The sequence below is a fragment of the Mobula birostris genome, chromosome 3, assembly GCF_030028105.1.
Source record: "Mobula birostris isolate sMobBir1 chromosome 3, sMobBir1.hap1, whole genome shotgun sequence".
In the NCBI taxonomy this organism is placed as follows: Eukaryota; Metazoa; Chordata; class Chondrichthyes; order Myliobatiformes; family Myliobatidae; genus Mobula; species Mobula birostris.
Window position 1 is genome coordinate 29,902,829 of NC_092372.1, and position 20,855 is coordinate 29,923,683.

The 20,855-nt window shown below is 38.0% G+C and overlaps 1 protein-coding gene across 5 annotated transcripts in view; it reads left to right on the forward strand.

Moving 5' to 3' along the window:
• The window catches only part of gba2 (glucosidase, beta (bile acid) 2), a 60,670-nt gene extending 40,927 nt beyond the window's left edge, over positions 1-19,743 (forward strand). Inside the window, exons 10-18 of one of the 5 annotated variants that reach the window (XM_072252409.1) lie at positions 900-1,004; positions 3,237-3,344; positions 9,055-9,206; positions 9,671-9,777; positions 10,282-10,424; positions 11,971-12,086; positions 15,662-15,853; positions 16,317-16,515; positions 17,586-19,743. In XM_072252409.1, the coding sequence (XP_072108510.1) occupies positions 900-1,004; positions 3,237-3,344; positions 9,055-9,206; positions 9,671-9,777; positions 10,282-10,424; positions 11,971-12,086; positions 15,662-15,853; positions 16,317-16,508 (1,115 nt within the window). In that variant the 3' untranslated portion in view covers positions 16,509-16,515; positions 17,586-19,743. Of the gene's footprint in view, positions 1-899; positions 1,005-3,236; positions 3,345-9,054; positions 9,207-9,670; positions 9,778-10,281; positions 10,425-11,970; positions 12,087-14,421; positions 14,567-15,661; positions 15,854-16,316 lie in introns of those variants that run through there. The other 4 variants (XM_072252412.1, XM_072252411.1, XM_072252408.1 and 1 more) reach the window with 4 other exon arrangements.
• The last annotated feature ends 1,112 nt before the right edge of the window (positions 19,744-20,855 follow it).

The window sequence follows — 20,855 nt, forward strand, 5'->3', positions numbered from 1 at the left end:
ATGATAGAATTCACCCTGCAATTTGAGAGGCAGAAGCTAAAATTTTCGGTTGAGTAAAGGAAATTACAGTAATATGAGAGAGGAACTGGCCAAAGTGAATTATAAGGAAATCCCAGCCGGGTTGACAGTAGAGCAGCAATGGCAGGAATTTCTGGGAACAATCTGGAAGATGCTGGATCATTTCATCCCAAAGAAGAAGCAGCATTTTGATGAAGAGTCTCGGCCTGAATCGTCGACTGTACCTCTTCCTGGAGATGCTGCCTGGCCTGCTGCGTTCACCAGCAGCTTTGATGTGTGTTGCCAGCATTTTAACAGCAGGGTTAAGCAACCTTTGCTAACAATAGAAGTCATAGACAGCATAAAAGTGAAAAAGAGGGCTTATAATATAGGTGGGAAGTTAATAGATCGGGAAGATTTTAAAAACCAACAGAAGTCAACTAGGAAGGAAATAAGGAGAGAAAAGATAAAACATGAAGGTAAGTTGGCCAATAATATAGATACCACAAGTATTTTCAGATATATAAGGAGCAAAAGAGACAGAGTAGACATCAGATTGCTGGAATATGATGCTGGAAAGGTAGTAATGTGGAACAAAGAAATGACAAGACAAACTGCTAATGAGAAGAAACAGACAATGAGAAGAGGGCATGTCCCAGATTATAAACTTCTTAATGATAAATGCCACCTTTTTGAGGTACCACCTCTTGAAAATTACCTCTGGTGGGATGCTTTGTGCTTGGAATTTAATTTGAATTTCTTAATTTAGGATGTGATCTTACAAAATGCTGGGAATAGAAACGTACTTACCCAGAAGAATCTATTATTAATTACTACTATCTATTAGAGATTCATGATTTGAATTTCATTCCATAGTGTAAGATGTATTGTTTGCATTGTAGGACAAGAATATCGAATGTACAATACATATGATGTTCATTTTTATGCATCATTTGCACTAATCATGCTTTGGCCCAAACTTGAACTTAGTCTCCAATATGATATTGGTAAGTGATAGTCTGTCCTTCTTTCAGAAATTAAATATTCAAATTTCATGTTACTGTTTAATACTAGACCAGTATCTACAAAAATTTCTTAACAGTATGATAGAAATACAGTTTATCATAGAATTGCTAATAAGTTTATTGTGCAAATGATTGATCTCATTCTACTAACCATCGAAATCCATCAAAAGCACCATTGTGTTCCTTTAATTCTAAGATGTACTTTGCATTTATTAGAATCAGAATCAGGTTTATTATCACTGCATGTGTTGTGAAATTTGTTAACTTAGCATCAGTTCAATGCAATAAGTAATATAGAAGAAAAAAAAATAGTAATAAGTAAATCAATTACAGTATACATATATCGAATAGATTGAAAATCGTGCAAAAATCAGAAATAATATATATTAAAAAAGTGAGGTAGTGTCCAAGGGTTCACTGTCCACTTAGGAATCAGATGGCAGAGGGGAGGAAGCTGTTCCTGAATCACTGAGTGTGTGCCTTCAGGCTTCTGTACCTCCTACCTGATGGTAACAGTGTGAAAAGGGCATGCCCTGGGTGCTGGAGGTCCTTAATAATGGATGTTGCCTTTCTGAGACACCGCTTCTTGAAAATGTCCTGGGTACTTTTAGGCTGGTACCCAAGATGGAGCCGACTAAATTTACAACCCTCTGCAGCTTCTTTCGGTCCTGTGCAGTAGGCTCCCGCCCCCCCCCATACCAGACATACCAGACAGTGATGCAGCCTGTCAGAATGCTCTCCATGGTACATCTATAGAGTTTTTGAGTATATTTGTTGACTTACCAAACCCCTTCAGACTCCTAATAAAGTATAGTCGCTGTCTTGCCTTCTTTATAACTGCATCGATATGTTGGCACCAGGTTAAGTCCTCAGAGATATTGACACCCAGGAACTTGGAATTGCTCACTTTCTCCACTTCTGATCCCTCTATGTGTTTCTTCATCTTACCTTTCATGAAGTCCACAATCAGCTCTTTCATCTTACTGACACTGAGTGCCAGGTTGTTGCTGCAGCACAACTCCACTAGTTGGCATATCTCGCTCCTGTACACCCTCTCGTCACCATCTGAGATTCTGCCAACAATGGTTGTATCATCAGCAAATTTATAGATGGTATTTGAGCCATGCCTAGCAACACAGTCATGGGTACATAGACAATAGAGCAGCGGACTAAGCACACACCCCTGAGGTGTACCAGTGTTGATCGTCAGCGAGGGTGAGATGTTATCACCAATCCACACAGATTGTGGTCTTCCATTTAGGAAGTTGAGGATCCAATTTCAGAGGGAGGTACTGAGGCCCAGGTTCTGCAACTTCTCAATCAGGATTGTAGTAATGATGGTATTAAATGCTGAGGCTAGTTTACGTGCTCATGCTAGTTTAAAACATTTAACTTGAGCACTTAAAATTTTTTTTTGAGCACTTACATCTTTCAGAGATGTAATGTTCAAACGCAAATATTTTTGTCTTGCATGGAATCTTCTTTGCTACAAATACATACCAAAGCATAAAAGTTCCATTTAACATATAGTACTGTACATTTAAGTACCATGTCATTTGCTTTTTTTAAAAAGTTAGGACATTGTTGGAGATTTCATTACCGAGTTTTCTACTTCAGAATGCTGAATTGTCAGAAAAGCCTCATTTTGGCTAGATTGCTGACATTTAGAAAAAGCTGGAAGTTTCTGGCTAACTTCAATTGTATAATCAAAAACAAGTCTTTATTCATCACTGAAAATGGCACATGCCAGACTTGACGGATGCAGATTAATCTATATGTTGGCTAGTACTATATTTATTTGAGGGTTCCCATTTTGTTATTAACATGTCTGCAACCATGCCATGTTTTAATGCATCTGTAATTACAATTTCATAAAGCTTTAGTAAATAGCTCTCAGATAATAAATGAAAGATTTTATGGAGAACTTAATACCAAGCTTTTGGACCAGCACCTTACTGAGTTTGTCTCATTAGTGCTTAGCCAGACAGAAATGTTCAAGAGCTCTTGTTCACATTAATGAGACAGCTTTATTATTGAAACTAGAAGTCAATTATAAGGCAGTGAGATCTGTTCATGATCTGACAAATGACATTGGATCTGAAAAGATATTGTGTGTATCCAACATGTGACATATGGATATTGTAATGTGCACAAAAGCATGTGTTTGTCAAGTCTCCTGTTAGACATTAAGCTTTATACCAACTATACTTGTAGCTGCTGCTGTATTAAAAGAGGATTGCACGCAACGGATACACCTAATGAATGGAAGATTAGCAAAGGTGAATACACTAAATGTAGTCCCACACGATATAGGAGATCCAGGTGAGAATTTGTTCCTCTGGTGGTAAGTTTTAAAATTTATTCCCACTTCACAATTGCTATTTTTTTTGTAATCAAAATATCTGTGTCTTTTGCAAGGTTGTAATTCCTAGTGTTCTTTAACTTACAACTATAACTTCTCTACCTGGAGATCTGCATGTAAGCTCCTGTCATTGCTTTTCAGTAATATGCTAGTACTAATAAGAAAATAAAGTGTCCTTCAAGGGACTGATAAAAGGTATCTCTGAAATATTTATATACTGCTTCTTTGTTCCATTGCTAATTCTGGTTACCTATACTTGACTTTTTAAAAAATCTCAGCTTTAATTCTTGATGCCATTTTATATTTAATCATTGTGTTTTATAACATGGATATGTGCAACGCTTGAATAGGGCTGCCACTGTTTATTTTCATTTTAGAGTTTTGTTTTTAATTCAGTTGTAACTTAGTTGTAACAGTCATTCTAAGTAACTCAGATGTTATTTTGAATGTAGTCATTGTGTTTTTAGTAATTAAATTGCAGTTTTGTACTGAATGGAATAGCACTGCAATCTCATTGTCCTCAACATTGACAATGAAGCTTTAACTAACTATTCAGGTGTCCTTGTACCTTGATTCCATTCTATCCCCCTTGGTTCAGTCTCTTCCCACCTATATCTGCAACACTTCTCATGCTCTCAATCTCCTCAGTAACTTTCCATTCCCTGGCTCTAGACCGTTTAATTTTCACCCTGGATGTTCAATTCCTATACACTTCTATCCTCCATCAAGAAGGTCTTAAGGCTGTCCTTTGACTAAAAAAACAACCATTTCCCCTCCACCACCACCCTCCTCCATCTGGCAGAAGTGGTCCTCACCCTCAACAATTTTTCCTTTGGCTCTTCCCACATTCTCCAAACTCGAGGGGTGGTCATGGGCACCTGCAAGGGCCCCAGCTATGGCTGCCTCTTTGTTGGCTAAATAGAACAGTCCATGTTCAAAGCCTTCCCCAGTAATACACCCGAATTCTTCCACCACTACATTGATGACTGCATTGGCGCTAGTAATGCTGAGCTTGTCAATTTAATTAACTTTGTCTCTAACTTCCACCCTACCCTTAAATACACTTGGTCCATCTCTGACACCTCCCTCCCCTTTCTCGATCTTTCTGTCTCCATCTCTGGAAACAAACTGTCAGCTATCATCTTTTACAAGCCTACTGGTTCCCATGGTTACCTTGATTATCTTTTTCCAGCCTATCACTTGTAAAAATGCTATTCCCTTTTCTCAGTTCCTTTGCCTCTGCCACATCTGTTCCTAGTATGCAGCTTTCTGTTCTAGGACACACAGATATCCTTTTTTTTTTAACAGAATGGGTGTTCCCTCCCTCCACCATTGATGCTGCCCTCGCCAGAATCTCCTCCATTTACTGAACGTCTGTCCTCATCCCATTTTCATGCCACTTAGCAGTGATAGAGTCTCTCTTGTCCTTGCCTCCCACCCTATGAGACTCTGCATCTAACACATCATCCTCTGCAGCTTCCACCATCTCCAAAGGGATCACAACACTAAATGTATCTTTACCTTCTCACCCCCCCCACCTCTCTGCTTTCCACAGGGATTGCTCAATCCACAATTCCCTTGTCCATTCGTCCCTCCCCACTAATCTCCCTCCCACCACTTATCCCTACAAGTGGCCTAACTTACCACCTGCCCTTACACCTCCTCCCATACTTAACCTGTGAATCTGCTGGGATCATCTATTGTCTCCACTGCACCCAGTGTGACCTCACCTATGTTAGTGAGTACTGTAGTAAATTGGGGGACTGCTTTGTTGAGCACCTCTGCTCCATCCACCACAAGAGGAACTTCCCGGTGGCCAAACATTTTAACTACGACTCTCTTCTTGTGCAATGATAAGGACACCCTAGATGGAGGAGCAACATCTTACATTCTGTCTTGGAAGCCTCCAGTCTGATAGCACAAATATCAATTTCTCCTTCTGGTAAAATAAAATTCTCGCCCCCCCCCCCGCTCCATTTTCCACTTTGACCTTTACCTCTTCTCACCTGTATATCACTTCCCCCCCTTTCCTTTCTCCTCTGCTCTACGTACCTCTCCAGCCCTTGACTATCCTCACCCTCCTGACTTCACCTATCACCTTCTATCTAGCCTCCTTCCCCTCCCCTCACCTTTTTGTTTTGGCGTCTTCCTTCTCAGCCAGAAATGTCAACTAGTTATTCATTTCCATAGATGCTGCCTGACCTGCTGAGTTCTTCCAGCATTTTGTGTGTGTTGTTTTGGATTTCCAACATCTGCAGACTTTCTTGTGTTTATAACTAAAAACCTTTTAATGTTCCTGCTGCAGTTGCATAATCACAAGCTTAAAAGAGACAAACTAAGAAAAGGGAATAGCAATTTTACAGAAGATAGGAAGGGAAGAGGTATAGTTGAGATAACCATGGGAATCAATGGGTTTCTAAAAGATGTTGGTTGACAGTTTGTCTCCAGGGATGGAAACGGAGATCAAGAAAGGGTGGGAGAGGTGTCAGAGATGGACAAAGTGAATTTAAGGGTAGGGTGGAAATTAGAGGCAAAGTTGATAAAAATTGACGAGCTCAGCATGGGCACATGATGCAGTGCAGATGCCGTTGCCAATGTAGCGGAAGAAGAGTTGTGGAGCATAACCAGGGAAGGCTTCAAACATAGACTGTTCTATGTAGCCGACAAAAGGCAGGTATAGCTGGGGCCCATGCAAATGCCCGTGGCTACTCCTTGAGTTTGGAGAAAGTGGGAGAAGCCAAAGGAAAAATTGTTGCGGGTGAAGACCAGTTCTGCTAGACAGGGGAGGGTGGTGGTGGAGGGGAATTGGCTGGTTCTTTGAAGCTGCTACTTTGATGGTTTATTTGCTTATACCTTACAGTGAGTGGCAAAAGAACAATGTTTTCTATGCGTTACATTTTGCAGCCACTAACCCCTCCCCCAAAGCTTAATGTGGGGTTTTAAGGGCTAACTTGCTGTCATCATCTATCAGCCAGAGCATGACAAGCTCTGCAAGGGGGATTAGTGTGTAAGAGTGGTCCTAGCAAACTTTCCTTTGTCGGATTCAGGAATTTGCATTAAAAGGTTTAATATAAACTAGGAAGAATGAATTAGAATATTTCAATTTGTGTAAAATCACAAGAGGAATGAAAGATGAGGCTGCAAAATCAGAAACAAAATTATATTGCTCTTTAAATTTCCAGCAATATTAAGTTCTAATTAATGTTGGAACAATATTGAAATAATATCTAATTAATAAACAGAGTGGCAGATGCATGGAATGCACTGCCGGGGGTGAAGGTGGAGGCAGATACTTTAGAAACATTTAAGAGACTCTTTGATAGGCACATGGATGAAAGGAAAATAGAGAGCTATGTGGGAGGGAAGCAGTACATTGATCTTGGAGTAGGTTAAAAGATCAGCACAACATCATGGGCCGAATGGCCTGTACTTTTCAATGTTCTAATGGAATGAGTTTTTGTATTTGGATTAAAAAGGAAAATGCTGATTCGGCAGAATTTGAGTTGCACAGAAAGTTGTGGGTGTTATGGATTAGATAGGGAATGTCTCTGATATGATGAGGCCAGGATTGTTAGGATAATTGTGGATTTTTACTTTTAATGAGAGAAGTGAGAGAGAGGTGAAAATGGGTATGTAAAGCAGTGAAATGCAAATCTGAGCTGTTGTTGAACCCCAAACCAAAGGAGGAATGCTGAAAATGCCAGCACATCTGGTAGTATGGGGAGAAGCAGTTAATGTTACAAGGTCCCTGCACTGATTTTGTTCATTTACAGTCAATCAAAAGAACACTGCTTTGTAAAATTCCTTCGTCAATAACTATTAGGTACCAATACAGTTTTATAGAACTGTAGTGTTTTGGTAGTGTTCTAATTTGCTACTCAGTTAAAATTAGTTTGTGTTTTTATACCTTTTTCAGTATTTCCCTGAAACTTTGGCTAATTAGGGCAGCTGATTAATTAGGCCAAAATTTTCTCATCCAAATGTATCTCAGTTAACCGGCATCCACTGTATTGAGACCAATGTCCAAACAGATGAGGGGCTGTTTCTTTTTCCAAGGAGATTGACTTATTGGAACTGTGCAGGAGCTACAGACAGGTCAGAAAAGGAAGTAGAGAATTAGTGGCAAGCAAATGGAAACTATGGACTGAATGGAAGTGCTGAGCAATGAGGTTACTCAGTCTGCAATTGTTTATCCCAGCAGTTTCAAGTTTGTTGTGCTAGTGATTGTGCCACTTAAGAATTTAATTAACCTTAATAAATTGGTCATAATGTTCCTCTAGCCTATTCAATGAAGAATTGGTGAGGAGTTAAGTAATCTATTTTGAATGTGTCATTGAGATACTAATATAGCCAAGCTTATGGAGAAGATTTCTAATTTTCAGAAATTGGCAAGTTGGCAATCTGCAATTAGCAACTACTCAAGTAGGCACCAGAAGTTGCTCTCCAGTTTGTTATTGTATGACTGCTGTAAATTCTCTGCCACGTTTGCCTTAAGAAATTATACTTCCAAACAATTAGCTGTGAAACAGTTTGAGACATGCAGAGGAAGCAAGTTGTTTATTATATTTTTCCAGTCATATTGTGAATCAGCATATTGCTTTGTGTTTCTTTAGTCAATATTCTCCAAATACAAATGTTACACACTATATTTGTCTCAGGAAGCGACTATTTATTTAGCATATTGTGTATGTGGCAGGTACATGCATTTAATTCCACACCTCTGCTATGCTTTGATAAATTTCAAGGTCCTGATCAACTAATTCATCTTTGCAAACACGAGGAAATCTGCAGGTGCTGGAATTTCAAGCAACACACACAAAAAATGCTGGTGAACGCAGCAGGCCAGGCAGCATCTATAGGAAGAGGTACAGTTGACGTTTTGGGCCGAGACCCTTCGTCAGGACTAACTGAAAGAAGAGATAGTAAGAGATTTGAAAGTATTACTATCTCTTCTTTCAGTTAGTCCTGATGAAGGGTCTTGGCCCGAAACATCTGTACCTCTTCCTATAGATGCTGCCTGGCCTAATTCATCTTTGTATTGTCTCCATTCCACTTCTGAAATAGTGCTATTTAGCTTGTCCATTGTACTGTTCTTTCAAAATGCTGTAAGAGTTTTTCCTGCTTGTGCTCATCTAGTTTTTAAACCAATATCCTACTGCCCCTCTTGCTTTTATAATGTGGATTTGAGGTCAACGTTTAACTCTGGGTCAGATTAGGCTTTGGTAACAGCTGCTTAGTATTGTTGTAAGGGTGAAAATCTAATTAAGTGACTTCTGGGCAGATGGTCACAGATTTGGGAAGCCTTTGCTCTTTAAAGCTTGTAAACAGGAAAGGGAGTTTGGCGATTAGGAAGTAGTTTGCAAGGATGAAGAATTTTGGGGAAAAGTGACAGATATGTAGGAAAGGGAGCATTATTTGAAGGATATAACCCTCTGAAGAATATTCCTTGTAAACTATGGATTCCCTTGGAGTTGCATCCTGTTACACATCTGACTACATCCTGGATGTTTCAGTCATCTGCTAATATGTTCATTTTCATGTTGGAGCTCCAGTGAACCACCAGCTTCTAAACTGGCTACTTGTAAATTTCTGTTTTTAGAAGTATATGTTCAAAATCATGTATACCTGAGTGAATTTAATTCTAGTTAAAAATCTTTTTTTTTTGAACAGATGATGAACCCTGGGAAAGAGTCAATGCTTACTTGATTCATGACACAGCTGACTGGAAAGATCTCAACCTGAAATTTGTTCTGCAAGTTTATAGAGACTACTATCTAACTAATGATAGCACTTACCTTGAAGATATGTGGTCTGCCTGCCAGGTATGTAGTTTCTTTAAATGAGGTGGTAACACATTGCATTTTATAAAAGAAGCATTCTGTAATTTCTAAATCAGTGACTTTTTTTTGTATCTAAATCTGTGTGTTAATATCAGTGCTCACTTGTAGCTCAGTAAATTATTTAATCATAGAAATAGCATATAGGAACTACAGTTGAAAGTTTGGAGAAATTTGATCACTTGATAACTGCAGGATGAAAATTGGAATGAATTTTTCTTAGTGATTATAGAAACTTGAATATATCTTATAAAGAGCCCTGTATATGGGTAATTTTTGTATTGTTGCTGATAGCATTAGAAAAATGAAGAAAGCCCAAATTTATCAAATTTTCTTTTTGGATTTTCTGGATCTGTTTTATAGTTTTACAGTTTGAAGAATGTAAACAATTTGTCAATAAACTATTGTAAACTGAGAATGCAATTTGAATGAATAACTGTTGCTTGTAGGCTGTTATGGAGTCCGAACTAAAGTTTGATACTGATGGAGATGGACTTATTGAAAACTCTGGCTATGCAGACCAGACATATGATGGATGGGCTGTAACAGGACCAAGGTAGGAAATCAGTTCATCAATTATTACAATTCATTATTCGATAACTAAAATGTGTGCTTTCCACTTTTACTTTGAAAGACAAAGATCTCTTTACTCAGATCTTTTTCTTCCATTAGTCTACTTGTGCATGGCTGGGTTAGTTTACACTGTTAGATTTTGGAAATGAATTTCATTCACCAGTATATATTATTATCACAGCATCTGTTTAGCCTGATCATTTTAGGTTTGAATGCAAAATTAAATTTAACTTTAAGCAAATCAGTTCTGCAGGAGCAGGTCAGACCGCATTTCTGTGAAAAAAGGGTTAACATTTAAGATCAATATTTAGTCATCAGCCTTCAATCTTAACCATTGTTTCTCCACACATGCTGCCTGAACTGTTTTGCATTTCCAACGGTATTTTGCTGTTGATACTCCAGCTATATTGATGTGATATCCACTGAATAGTTTTATTTGGCTAGCTCTGCAAGTAAGCATGTCTTATTCTTAATTTTCATGTTGTAGTGCCTACTGTGGAGGTCTCTGGCTGGCATCTGCCTGTGTTATGTGCAAGATGGCTGAGATCCTGAAAAAGGACAGTGACTATGAAAAATACCAGGACATACTAAGAAGAGGAAAGGAAGCATTTGATAGGATACTATGGAATGGTAAGCTTTCACTAGAATTGAGCTATCTGATTTTATCCAGTACTTAAGGTTTATTTTTTAAAATGGTAAATGGTATGAGCATTCTGGCTGGATACTTCTTTGTTTCTAGTCCAAGTTATTTGAATATTTGAAAGATGACCATGTTTGGAGATTGGGAATTTCTTGTTAATAAATTGCAGAATAGGTTAATAAAAATGTTTAGTTCTGTACTGCATATGTTCTGTGAGGGTATCTCCTTGATTTGTTCTTTGCCGCAGAGGTGTTCATTTGGAACTCTGAATACAGTGCTACAGAATCAGGTTTTCCTTGTTTATCACATATTAGAGAAGGTATACATATTGAAAATTTTAATGGTTAAATATTTTCTTAGACATTTTCTTTTCTGTAACTTTTGAAATTTTTGTACGTTTTTATATGCAAGTACTCTGTTTTTCATGTGCGAAAATAATTGGATCTTGAAGCAGCGTAATTTAAATCTTGTTGATCAGTTAGGTAATACTCGCCTTATTTCTTAAAAAATGGATCAATAAAAGCCACAAAAAATTAGTGGATCTGTGCTATATTTGCCTGGATATAAATAAAAAGGTGAAAACTTCTTTAATTTTAATTTTTTCCCAGATTTTTTTGGCTCTTAAAATCTTACACCTTCTGTATAATTATGAAGTGAAAAGATTTCAGTTCAAACTTTGTTATGCACATAGTGTAATAATTTAGCTGAGGTTCCCAAACTAATGCTGTGGATTTTGCTGAATGTGACCTGTAATCCTGAAGGATCTCTTATTGGACAAAGGACTCCTAGACCTCATGAGCCAGGCTCTGTATGATATCAAGGCAAAATACAACATAACCAGGGTATGTGGTGGGGCCAGAACACAACATGCCCATAAAACTGCTGGGGAAAATATATTTCACAGACTTGAAAGCTGTGCTCCATACATTACCACCTGTCAAACTTAGCATTTTTTTCTGCTTTGGAATGTTCTAGACTTTCAAATTATTAAAATTGATAAACATTGTTAAAAGCTAATGTTAAGTCATCTAAGAACACAAGACATGTAACTAAAAATATATGATTTTACCCAAGCGTAAGTGATTAGAACAAAAAAATTACTCTTGTAGGAATAAAACTACTTTTGAAACAAATCGTGTAGCTGGGCAGGAATTCCCAACCTGGGCTCCGTGGACCCCTCTGGTTAATGGTAAGGCTCTATGGCATAAAAAAGGTTGGGAACCCCTGGCACGTCATGCACGTCTTATTCTGTTGCAGGATCTGCAGGAATGGCATGAATGCTGGGAATTCCCAGCAAGCTTGTGCTGCACTGAATGATTTTTGCGGAATTGGAAGGTGGAGAACTGTTGGGAAATTTCAGGCAGAGTTTGGTCATCAACTTTCGCACATGTGCAATCCAATTTCTAAACTTCCTGTCATTTGGAGTAAATGCTAACAGTTAACTGCTGAACAGTCAGCAACATCCTGTCCTGGGTTGTATAAAATGACATTCTTTGTGTGATCTCTAACTGAACATGAATTTTTAAAATGTTTTAGGTAAATACTATAATTATGACAGTAGTAAAAAGTGCTACTCAAACAGTGTGATGTCAGACCAGTGTGCTGGGCAGTGGTTTATACGTGCTTGTGGCCTAGGAGACGGTGAATATGAGGTAATAATATTGAACTTAGTAATTTTGAAATTATATAGTATAATCAAAACACTTTTTAAAAGGATGAAAGTAACTAAATGTCTTTGCCATAATACATTTTGGAGTATTTGAGTAATCTGAAGTAATTTAGCATTTAACCACGCAGTCTGTTTCTCATTACCTCAAATATCTCAGAAAAATGTAGGTTTTTGACAATGTAATACCTGTATATGTTTTATACATCTTTTCTTGGTTTCCATTGATTCACTGCTGCAATTTGTTACATTCTGAGTAGTTTTGCTGTACTATCTCCAAATAGAGTAACACATACCATTCAGTTTGAAGGGTATGCAACTGGAAACTCTTCAGATACTCAAAGATGGTAAGTCAGTTTAATGTAAAGTAAAGAAGCATGTAAGACCATGAGACATAGGAGCAGAATTCGGCTGGTCAGCCCATTGAGTGGGCTCCACCATACTATCATGGCTGATCCTGGACCCACTCAACCCTATGCACCTGCTTTCTCGCCATATCCTTTGATGCTCTGACTATTAGGAAAATATCCCCATGGACTTGACCTCCGCCACAATTTGTGGCAGAGCATTCCACAGATTCACTACTCTCTGGCTAAAAAAATTCCTCCTTTTCTCTGTTTTAAAAGGTCGCCCCTCAATATTGAGGCCATGCCCTCTAGTTCTGGATACCCCCACTATAGGAAACATCCTCTCCACATCCACCCTTTCTAGTCCTTTCAACATTCAGTAGGTTTCAATGAGATCCCCTTGTATTCTTCTAAATTCCAGTGAGTACAGGCCCAAAGCTGCCAAAAGCTCCTCATGTGTTAACCTCTTCATTCCCGGAATAATGCTCTGAACCTCCTCTGGGCTCCCTCCAATGTCAACACATCCTTTCTGCGATATGGGGCCCAACATTGTTGACGTTTCTCCAAGTGTGATCTGACCAGAGTCTTATAAAGGCTCAGCATTATCTCCTTGCTTTTATATTATATTCCCCTTGAAATAAATGCCAACTTTGCATTTGCCTTCTTTACTGCAGACTCAATCTGTAAATTAACCTTCTGGGAGTCTTGCACAAGGACTACTAAGTCCCTCTGCACCTCCAATGTCTGATCCTTCCTTGCGTTTAGATAACAGTCCACACTTTTGTTCCTTTTAGCAAAATGCATTATCATACATTTCCCAACTCTGCATTCCATCTGCCACTTTTTACCCATTCTACAGTTTGTCTGAGTCCTGCTGCAATCACGTTGCTTCATCGGTGCCCTCTACCCATCCACCTATCTTCGTATCATCCGCAAACTTTGCCACAAAGCCATCAGTTCCATTATCTAAATCACTGACAAACAATTTGAAAAGTAGCAGTCCCAATACTGACCCCTGAGGAACACCACTAGTCCCTGGCCATCAACTAGAAAAGGCCCCCTTTATTCCCATTCACTGCCTCCTGGCTGTCAGTCATTCCTCTATCCATGCCAGTATCTTTCCTGTAATGTCACAGAATTTTATCTTGTTAAACAGACTAAGATGTACTTGTGTATGACATAATCTGACTGGATGGCACACAACAAAAATGCTTTTCACTGTATCTAGATACATGTGAGTAATACTCCAGTAAGAAATTACTCGGTAAGGATCTCTGCACTTCTGTTATCTTCATTGTTTTAATTTACCTAATTTTGTACTTTGTCAAATATTTGTAAAAAGCCAAAAAACTATGGCTCATTACGAATTCCTGTTTGTAAAATGGGGTTTGCATTGTTTACTAGTTAAAGTTAAATTGGATGCTTAAATTAGCCAGGCAACAGTTTTTGTGGATGTCATGATTGAAAATATGAATTTGCTTCTCGTTTATTTATTTATTGAGATACAGCATGGAATAAGCCCTTCCAGCCCTTCAGTCCCCTGATTTAATCCTAACCCCATCACAGGTCAATTTATAATGACCAATTAACCTACTGACTGGTACATCTTCGGACTGTGAGGGGGAACGGGAGCACCTGGAGAAAATTAGCGTGGTCATGGGGAGAACTTACAGGCAGCAGTGGGAATTGATCTTGGGTCGCTGGTACTGTCAATATTGTGCTACCCACTATACTACTGTTGTGGTTTGAACTAAAGGCTGAATATACAGTTGTTCAGAATATTCTCTTTGACTTTGTCATTCCAGAGCGAAGCTTGTACAATAGTAAAGACGTTTAGTTTCTCTGTTCATCTTAATGTTAATTTGTTAGAGGTGCTGCTGTCAGTTCTGTTTAGTTAGACCATGGCTGATCTTTATCTGTTTTAGTTCCATAACAAACTGTACTTAGTTGAACTTGTTCATCTTTTTATTTAAGTTTACACTTTTGTTCTGGATTCTGCCAGCAATGCGTTTCCAGTACCCCACTAACTCATTGAGACTTCAGCCCTTGCTACTGTACATGTCCACTTCAGAGGCAGCACATAAGCATTTGGACTGGTGAAACTTAAAAAGGAATTGTGGTAAGATGAGAGGAGATCTAATTCTGAATCCTCCTAACACACATTTCATTCTTTTTCATGGGATTCTAGCTATTCCACCCAATGCAGGGCAGTGAGACCTATCAAGTTGTGACAGTATATTTTGGACATAATATTGTAACCTCTGGTCAAGCTTTCACCAAGGGCAAATATACTTGGCCCTCCAGGCCCTACACTTACTTAGAAACGTTAACAGCTTTTGTGATATGTATAATTCATCACGCTATACTGAAAATGTGGCTAAAGTACATGAAGCTAGCATATCAATAACATATAGATAGTGAGTACAGATGAAGAATTGCCAGAGTTTGGGATTATACCTGTTAGCTAAGCCTGTGTAACAGACAGGATGCACTTTTGCATGAGTAAGGCTTTCTCTGAAAGTTTTTTTATTGGAATAATTGTTTTAAAAAAATCAACTTTGTTCCCATCCCAGGAATTTGAAGAAACCAACCTGCTTCAGAATATTTTATGACCTATTTATTGAGACAAAAGTCTACAGCCTGAAAAATGGCTGGTTAATTAAATAGAAAGAGCCACCATTGAGCTGATTTCTTATTTCTTCCACAACCTTGATTGATCCTTCATTTTTTTTTCAAACCCAACCTGCTTTAAGGTTGAAGTATTTATTGTTTTCCTCTTGTTTGGATGATACCATCAAATTTTCGATTGGGTAGAGATTTAAATCAACAAAGTTGTTGGTCTGTATTTCTGAATGCTATCGATTGATGCATTGACTTGTTAGACTAATGAATGCTTTTAAATCTCTAGTCGCTGCCAAAATGCGCCTGAAGTGTCCCATTCAATGTTTAGCCGATGAAATCAGCCAGTGAGAAGTGAAATACGAATATGTGCACTAAATTCCTAGTTGCTTCAGTTTTAGTTATAGATCTGGGCAGGTTAAGAGCAAAAATGAGAATCTGGAAGTTATGCACTTGACCTGTTTTATTTCTGTCAAGGGTGGGGTGTCTAAAATTTATTATCTTGTCTGCTTTGTTGGTCAGGATCTGTTGTAGAGAGGAATAATGGTTTACTATTGTGCCTTATATACCATGTCATTAAATATTACATTTACAGGTATTTCCAAAATCTCAAATACTATGTGCATTGAAGACGATTTTTGATTTAAATGTAATGAGTTTTGCCAAAGGATCCATGGGAGCAGTAAATGGAATGAGGCCAGATGGTACAATAGATACATCCAGTGTCCAGTCAGATGAGGTTTGGACTGGGGTGGTCTATGGATTGGCAGCTACTATGATACAAGAGGTGAGTTGTTCAAACTTTAGGTTATGCACATTATTCCTGTAAAATGTTTATAGTGAGTGAATTTTTGACTAACATAATTGAACAGCAAGAATCAGCAGGTTCTGGAGATCTAAAATAATGGATAGTATTGGAAATGTTCAGCAGGTCTTGAAGCATCTGTGAAAGAAACAGGTAATATTATAAATAGCCTGAAAATTAAACCTGGTTCATCAAGAGCACAGATTTATTTTCATTTTTAAAATTATCATTGAACAATGTTTTTATCATTGAAATTGAAATTCCTGCAGTATGTTTGGAAGTACAAAGAAACACTTAAGATTCAAAGTTTCATTTATTATCAAAGTGTACAACTCTGCAATTCTTCTTCTCTACAAAGCCAAAAAAAGAGAATGATGATGTCCAGAGCTTTTTTTCCCTTTGTTATTGTATATTAATCTTTGAAATTTTTTCTTGGAAATTGTAGGGACTCGTTGATGAAGGTTTCAAGACTGCAGAAGGTGCTTACAGGACAGTATGGGAACGGCTTGGCATGTCTTTTCAGACTCCAGAAGCATACTGTGAAAAGAACGTTTATCGTTCGCTGGCATATATGAGACCTTTGAGCATTTGGAGCATGCAATTGGCACTAGACAAAATGCATAATCAAATCAACTGACTCCTTGGTTAGCTTCTGATGATTCTGGTTATTTTGCGGTCATTCCTCATTTTATTCTTTTGCTTTGTTTATTGAGTAATGTACTACTGTACCTCCAACATAATTACCACTATTATATTGCTTTGTTAATAATCTATTTAAAGGTAAATGGATACCATTTGGGTACTTAATTCTAAGGACATTTAGGAGTAAAAATTCAATGAGACCACTTGATTGCCTGACCTTCAATTTTATCAAATATCTTTAAAAGTACCAACACTTCACTGACCTTTCATACTGAAGTATTGGCATATGTAGTAAACAAGTGCAGCTGAGCTATAATTGTAATGTAGAGTAACAGACAAGTTAAAATATTCGAAACCAAAGAACATCCTCAAATTTACTGTGGCTCTTGATATTTAGCCTTTCAATCAGCTCTGATAATTGTAAAACCAGGTGCTAATTTTAATTGTAATAATTTGGGCATTGAACAACTATTGTAGAATGGCAGGTTAATATTTCTGTTCAGGTTGCTTTCAGGTGTAAAGTGTCAATGATAATGGTGATGATCATCTTTACATATTTTACTATATTTCATTTCTGGAAGGCTTTGCTTTGAGTTTCATCAAAATTGAAATATGTAATAACTGAATATGGAAGGACTGGAACAGCTTTTTTGCACATTTATTTATACAATCAAAGTAGGTTTAAATGTCTAAATGGTTGTGAATATGTTAATTTGAAATACTTCTCGGCAAATTTTCCTGGTGTAACTGAAGTTTGAAATAAGGCATTTTTAATTTTAGAAATACCTTTTGTGTACATGACAGATTTTTAACATCAAAATGAATACCTCTCTGATTTAAATCTGCAAAGAATAAATTTATTTGTACATTTTGATTGTTTATATATGAATTGTTTTATAGGATTTTTATTGACTTAAATTTAAAGTATTTGTTTATGTAATTCAGAATGAATTTGTTGGACCAGCCATTTACTGATTATTGGTTGTTTAGCATTTATTTTCTCATTATATAAAAATAGTTAAATCAACTTTGTGTAATAAACTATAAGAATACCTTACACTATATTCTGCAGATGCTGGAAATTTAGAAAAAGACATAAAATGCTGGAGGAACTCAGACAACATCTGTGGAAATGAATTAACAGTCAACACTTCGGGCCGAGACCCTGAATCAGGAATCAAGATTATCTAATTTCATGGGTTTCAGTGCTAATCAGTGATCGTTTTGAGAAAGAAAGGGGGATTAGTTGCCTGATTATTATCCCAGCTTTTGGTGTTTGGAAATGATTTTAAAATTTAATGCCCTGGTAAATTTTGCCAGGGTATTTAATGCCCTGGTAAATATTTCAGTAAGGTAGATTTAAAAGTATGGCTATATTCCTGATTTGTTTTTGTTCATTTTCATTGCAATTGGGTCTACTTATTCTGTCATTTTATATTCTAAGTGACCCATTTCTCTTTGCCTCTTTCTTTCCAATCAGATCTATTATTAGTATAGGACTTGATATAATCTGACATGTCTTTGCACTGGCCAAAGAAAATATAAGTGTACGTTAAACATTTTTCAATGATGATGCCCAGGGGCAATGATATATAAAATGGATCTTTATTAAAATTGCTTCAATCATCTTCCAAACTATTCTTTTTATTCTTCCTTTATGACTATTAGTGGTAAAAGTTGTATTTATAGTGCTGTCTTTAGATTCTTTGGGAGGTGGAGATTAGCCATCTCCTACAAATAATGCAGATAGTAGACATCTGGTTAATTTGCAATTGCCCTGCGACTACTATCTGCCAAAGGGAAAAAAATGAAAATGTTTTAATAATGTAAAGTGTGGAGATTAATGAAATAGCTGTGGTTCCTTATTTGTAACAGTCCTCTATTCCTTCTGAGGGTTGGGAGGGTTGTGAAGGCATAGATATAGTGATTAAAGAATACAAATTGATTTTTTGATTTTTCAGTCTTTTTAGACATTTGAACAATTCTGTTGGATAAAATCCCATCTGTATCTTGACTCCAATTGACTTGTTTCTAACCTTTTATCAAATGAAATATTAGCAGAGAAGGAAGCTATGTGTCTCATTGTCCAATCCTGCTGAAAACGAGTTGTTTTGACTACCACTTTCCAACTATAAATTTTTATTGTACCTTATGTTTGATAAACCACCATCTTTTCTTTTGGAAATTCCAGACTTACTCCACTCTTTTGATTTCTTTCTCCCCATCAAATTCCCCTCACTTTATTCAACTAACATAAACATGTGGCCCTTAGTTTTTGACCTTTGGTTCTGAGAGGCAACACAATAAGATTTATTATCACTGATTTGTACGACATAAAACTTGTTTTGCAGCAGTAGTAGTCGAGTGCAAAGGTAAATCCTAATTCTTATTTGGATTTCATGGTTAAACCTTCCATTGACTTCTTTGTTCAAAATAACACCATTTACCCAAACTTTCTCTGCAACTAACCTTCAGACCAAATAAGAGGATGATTAACTTCCCACAAGGCACGGTAGCTGTACTATTTGTATGTATCTTCTCCTGGTGGGGGGGGGGGGGAGAGAAGATGGCGGCGCGATGGCAGCGCGCGCAGCCACTTCGGTGATGATGTCTGTTATCTGTCAAGTAGGGGACCGTGCACAGTTCTGATTTGATGGAGACGGACGTGAGAGCACAGAGGAACATCTGGAAAACTTCTGAAACATCTGCTTCACTGCCGCTGCTACGGTCTGGTAACCAGAATCTCCGGTTCTGAAGGCTCTGAAATCCTCGGCTTTGCGTGTTTCAGCAACCGGGGAGAGGTCAAAGGCGCTCGGCAGAGGATGGCACTTGGGAGGCTGGTCGGAAGCTCGAAGTTTTCGGACGGATGGACTCAGTCAGCTGGGGTCGGGTGCTTCCAAGTTATCGGCAAGTTGACGCTGCCTGGAGGTTTATGGCAGGGAGTTTCTCCCGTTTGCCACCTGCTATCGGGGACTCGGGAGTCGATCGACTTGGGACTTTGAGACTTTTTTTACTGTGCCCGTGGTCTGTTCTTTATCAAATTATGATATTGCTTTGCACTGCTGTAACTACAGTTCGTATATATTATAATCATATGGTTCTGTCAGTGTTAGTCTTTGGTCTGTACTGTTTTCTGTGATATCGCTCCGGAAAAACATTGTATCATTTCTTAATTCATGTATGCATTTCTAAATGGCAATAAAAGAGGACTGAGTGTTCTCATAATCTAACACTCTGGTTAAGATATTTATTGCTAAGCTGTAGGTATTTCATTTTAGCAGTTCTGTAAAAGCAGTGTGTTCTGCTTTTAGGATATTTTCGTTTCGGCTAAAAGATAAGGAGCTATGATGTTCAACTTAGGGATGTTGTGTCAGCCAATCAGGATGGTGGAATCGGGAGAAAATTCGAGAGAGCAGGGTGGAGAGAGATTTGTAATAGACTGTGTAGGTTTACATGTCTTTTTGGCGTGAGCTGCGGAGAAGTCAGGAGGGAAGATAGCTGTGGATGCTATGGGAAGGAGCATCCCTGGATCATGAAATGCTTTGTGCAGATGAATAGTTCCAAGGAGGAAGGGCCAATATTCCTGAGAGTGTGCTCGTTTGTTCAAGATGAATTTCGAGTGAAGTTTGGGATGTGTGTGCTTTCAGGCAGACCATGGGTCCAGTGTGCGAGTTAAAGACTAAAGTATGAGCTCCAACTTTATGTGCACAATTGAACTGCGTCAAACTGTAATGAGCCCTTTTTCCCCTTTTATTTTTCCTACTAACTGTTCCATAAAGCTGAAATATGTAAATGTACTTTCTTTTTGATTTTATGCAGTGTATAATTTGCTATTTCTTGCTGACCGACAGTTGTATATGAGCAGTATTTACACAGCATTCGTTCAAATCAAGGTTTGTTTAATTGGAACATGGCAACGTTTCTGCTTGGCTGAACCCCAAATTGACCTTAGACGTATATTGTTTATGAAAGGCAACATTCTCACTGCTAGAGTCCCATGGCTGTTAGCAGAGCTAGCTAACAGGCCAAGTTTGCATACAGGCCCGACGAGGGGGCTGCATTTGTGGGGGCTCATCCGGAATTCACTGCATGCTGTGCAATTGCTGTTAAGAATTGATTAAGCAGTTTGTGTGTTTAAACTAGTGTCAGGGAAAATGACTAAGGTACTTTATTATGTACACTGCACGGATTAAAGTTTGGTGTGATTCAAAGAGATTATTCACAAATAATGCAACACACATAAAAGTTGCTGGTGAACGCAGCAGGCCAGGCAGCATCTCTAGGAAGAGGTACAGTTGACTTCTCTAACTTCCATTAATGCTCCACCTCCCCCTCATACCCC